Genomic DNA, 4,312 nt, shown 5'->3' with positions numbered 1-4,312 from the left:
CCACCAAACCTAATTGGTAATGAAGCCAGTCGCCATTGAAGGCCCCCAAAGAACGGACCCCCATAAACCACAATGTCTTCAATCGACCCACGTGATTTGAGGGCTGCTTATAATGAGCAGTCCAAGCAACACGTTGAGTTGCCAAAGGTAGGTTAGAAAATCATATTGAGGGTGCATATTAGGGCATATTTAGGGCATGTTTACATATTAGATATAATTTGCAAATAATGTGCTTGCCTATCTTGGTTTGGGTGGAACCTTGCTTTATAGTTAGGGTTCAGACCAGTTCGTGATTTGGGTCTTGCGTTGGCCCTTATGTCGTAAGGGTAAGACTTTTTAACAAACTATGTTTGCCTTTTCCGTGTTTCCTAGGGATGCTTCATAGGCTGTGTAATGGAGTATGGTGACTCTTGTTTTATGTGCTCGAAATCGTTACTGTATTTGTGGCTATGTTACCAGGCCGGGTTCGTTGACTGGCCTGGTATTATGTGGGTTACTGCCCATACCCCATTAATAGGAGATGCCTACACTTGAGGAAATCCTTAATCCAAACTATGTCTTTTATCAATTATCTTCTTTTGTTACTTTGAAAACAATATCAAGCCATGGATGTTAAGAAAACACATTCATATCGAGTGAGATTAGCACAAGAGTGTTCTTTTGCCAATTTCAAATTCTATTAACATCAAGTTGAACACAAGGTTTTACAATGTATTCAATGAAAACTTCCATTTTCCATTGAAATCAAGAACAATTTTGTGGGGAAGAGTTTAGTCTACGTTTGCTATGCCAGAACAAAACAGAACAAGAAAGTCTTCTATTGCATTTGACGTACATTCAAGCTTATGTCAATGGGACAAAATTTTGCTAAAAGGGAGAACAAGATGGTCTCGCCTATAAAAAAAAAAAAATCAATGTCCTTGCATCCTTGTCATCGAAAGTAGCCTTAAAAACCGTGTAATCATGTCCGGACAGTAACAACACACAACACAACATAAAAGATAGAAGATCTAGAAATGTCAACCTAAACACCCAAATAAGTCGATCAAGATACAGGGATATCTACATGGAATAAGAGATTATCTAAGTGTAAGTAAGCAAAATGTTTCTTTCAAGATATCGAAAAATATAAATAAATCATGATTCTCTAGCCTCTAGGGCATCAACTTCCTCATTGGACAAAAGATCCACTATGGGTTCATATAAGTCCCACTCCCTTCTTTTCCTACATTAAAAAAAAAAAGAAAAAAAAATCAATTAACACCTCGTCCACAACATCTTAAGCTTGCAAAATAATTAGTGTTACCTACCTGATCACACTTGATTTGTTACCAAATAACTTCATCGTGTCCAACGCAGTTCCACCTGGCTTACTGATGTCAAATAAAAAGAATAGTGAGAAATAATTATTTTATCTGAAAAAAAAAAAAAAAAAAAAAAAAAAAAAAAAAAAAAACCTGAGAGGCAGATGTTCAGTGCCCCTTCGTCCTTTTTTGTTTATTCTTGTTTCCCTTGCTGAAGCTACACTCTGGATTGCAATCTATAACATAAATAATAAAATCATGAATTTTTCTCAGCATTACATTACCAACTCAATATTTTATATATACTTTAAACAAGTAACCAAATACTAACCTCACAAAGTTGTTCCCTAATTGCAAACGCAATTGCAGGCTGTAAACACAAGATTTTGTCAATAATAAAACTTAAATTAGTCTTGCATTTTCAGCCTGTAGGCTATAGCACATAGATGGTAGGGCTAAATGCAAAAAAAAAAAAAAAAAAAAAAAAAGTAGCCACATACTTTCATTTATTAGTTTATTATAATATAATTTCATTTTTTCCTGTTATGGCATTGCACTTTGAAAAATCTAACATATCATCCGAATACAAACCAATTTTCACTATTATAATCGGATAATTTTTTTTAAGTATAAATGTCCAAATGAGAAACAGAATAAAGGTACAATGATGTAATTCATTCTTTAAGAAGCAAAGAACTGAAGGTACAATGTTGTAATAAAGAAAGATGAAAGTATGATGTACACAAAAAAAAATGAAAGAACATTGCTATTTATGGCATTTAGCCATTGATTGTATTGTATGGACTGTTTTTAAACAGTCAATAACTTACTCCAACTTCAGGGTCTTGGATACCCAAATCTTCACAGATAATTCTTGCAAATTCTTCAGGGTCACTATCAAAGTTATTCAAGTCCTGAAATTTGTTCAACTTAAATGTTGATCACGACCAAAAGTAGTTATTCTAAATTCAAAAATTGTCACCAAATATGAAGAAAAGAAAAAGCAAGATTATGACTAAACTTACCCATAAAAATTGGTCCTTTATCAATGTATGATTCACTCGAAGATCAAGCTGACGGAGATCAAAGGACACACATTATTATTATTATTATTATTATTATTATTATTATTATTATTATTATTATTTTATTATTATTATTATTATTATTACTATTATTATTATTTTTTTTTTTATTATTACTATTATTATTATTATTATTATTATTATTATTATTATTATTATTATAGCCCTTCAAATGATCGAAATGAAAAAATAAATACCTTAATAGGGACAATTTTCTCGCCTGTGTACATATCTTGCCCTTCAAATGATCGAAATTCAGTAAGCTGTGACTGCATATAAAATAATAGAAATTCAGAATATATTACCACCAATTCAGAACCAGTATCGAAAGAAAATTTTGATATGATTACCATGTAAAGGTAGGTTGAATTTAGAATTATTTTTGAATAATGTAAGTAACAACACCCAAATCCCATTAACTATGAATCATGTAAAAGTTTGATTACTGATGCAATTACTAGTTCCAGTGACACAATTACCCTTCAAAGTTTGGTAAAATTTCTTTTAAAAGTTAATTGTAAATATAAGTTCAGAAAATATAGTAATCCCACTTGGCACTTGCTTTTTTTTTAAACTTCTGTTTAAGGTATACCATGCCAAAAAAAATAAACATGTAGCAACATATATGAAATGAAACTATCAAGTAATAAAGACTTTAATTTTTTTTTTTTTAAAACTTTATGTTTTCATCATAGTTTCTTAATGATAACAATTTAGCCCAAAGACAGATATATCTTGGTGCTTATTTATCTATTATATTGGGCAGGACAAGAAATGAAATAAAAAGTGTAGCTAGCTACACTAACACCACAGGAAGAAAGTTTACTTGAATGGATTGAGCAATTTGGGTTACAAATGCTGGAGGAAGCTTGAGGTCTTTCACTGTCCGTTTTGCAAACAAAATTACATCAGAATCTGGATCTGCAAGGAAAAAATATACAATAAATGAATGTAAGGTTCAGCCTTGGGGGATATTGATCAAACTCTATGTAACAATCACGGGAAAAGTATTGTATTAGTATTACCAGAAGGGTTCCAAGTAAATGTATCCCTGAACCTCTGACCATCTATATCAACATCAAGCCGAATGGGAATAAGATTTTCAGCAGTTGGACTGCAATTCAAATGTTCAACTGGTTAACAAAATATCAAAAATATGATTTCACAAAAGAAAGTGACTGATAGGCAACAGGATTTAACTTACATTCTGAACTTAACTGGGTTTTTCGACGAACTCCAAGCTGGATGCGGCTTCATATTCTGATGTCCCCCAAGGTTACGATTGAGATTGAGATTGAGATTGAGATTGAGTGAGTGTGAGTTTTATCTGCGATATAAAGTGCAAATCATGGTTCGTATCAATCGCGACTACATAAGTTCTATTGCATTAAACACAGTTGATTAAGATAAGAAAGCAATGAATACAGTAGTTCCTCAATCATATTTTGATTTTCGGTATACCACCTACAAATTCAAATCAACTAGTCTTGATACTCTCATTGAAAACCCTAACACAGGCTTCATTGTAAATTGGAAAACGGAAAACGAATAATTGAAAGCTCACCGACGGTAGAAGCGCCGGGTTGTGATGATAATGCGCGAGTTCCAAGTATCCGAACGGATTTCGGTAGCAGCTTCAGGATGGAAACTCGGAAGTTGGTCCTCGTCTTTGTATTTTGTAATCGTATTTTTCATAAACTCAAACGCCATATATTTAATTAAATAAAAAAACCAACACCAAGTCACCAATAATCTCGTATTTCAGCCACAATGGCATACTATGTATGTCTACCAGCAACAAGCCATCTTTTTTAATGATAAAATTAATTCTTTTAAAAACAACATCTACACATCTAAGAGTCATAACATTATTATGCATGGTTCGTTGGACTCTATTGAGTAGCTCCACAGCTTCTGGCGCAA

The 4,312-nt window shown here is 32.6% G+C and overlaps 1 protein-coding gene across 2 annotated transcripts; it reads right to left on the bottom strand.

The window, feature by feature from the left end:
• Positions 1-928: 928 nt before the first annotated feature.
• BSH (transcription regulatory protein SNF5, putative (BSH)) lies at positions 929-4,073 on the bottom strand. 2 transcript variants are annotated; one of them, XM_078962547.1, is made up of 11 exons: positions 3,954-4,073; positions 3,594-3,716; positions 3,415-3,503; positions 3,216-3,310; positions 2,587-2,658; positions 2,330-2,377; positions 2,135-2,233; positions 1,636-1,674; positions 1,458-1,540; positions 1,311-1,373; positions 929-1,225 (listed from the first exon to the last, which is right to left on the bottom strand). In XM_078962547.1, the coding sequence occupies exons 2-11, from the start codon at positions 3,644-3,646 to the stop codon at positions 1,138-1,140; spliced, it is 729 nt and encodes a 242-aa protein (XP_078818673.1). In that variant the 5' UTR covers positions 3,647-3,716; positions 3,954-4,073; the 3' UTR covers positions 929-1,137. The 2 variants fall into 2 exon arrangements, with proteins under 2 accessions (XP_078818673.1, XP_078818674.1); XM_078962548.1 differs by having other exon boundaries at positions 2,135-2,218.
• Positions 4,074-4,312: the final 239 nt, after the last annotated feature.

Source organism: Lactuca saligna, chromosome 6 (assembly GCF_052625555.1).
Source record: "Lactuca saligna cultivar CGN05327 chromosome 6, ASM5262555v1, whole genome shotgun sequence".
In the NCBI taxonomy this organism is placed as follows: Eukaryota; Viridiplantae; Streptophyta; class Magnoliopsida; order Asterales; family Asteraceae; genus Lactuca; species Lactuca saligna.
This window is presented reverse-complemented; position numbering and strand designations above follow the sequence as displayed.

Coding starts and splice junctions, on each gene's coding strand:
- BSH (XM_078962547.1), bottom strand. CDS start 3,646: ATGAAGCCGCATCCAGCTTGGAGTTCGTCGAAAAACCCAGTTAAGTTC. Junction 2,659..3,215: donor AAATTGCTCAATCCATTCAA/GTAAACTTTCTT, acceptor TTTTATATGCAG/TCACAGCTTACTGAATTTCG. Junction 1,226..1,310: donor AACAAATCAAGTGTGATCAG/GTAGGTAACACT, acceptor TTTTTAATGTAG/GAAAAGAAGGGAGTGGGACT.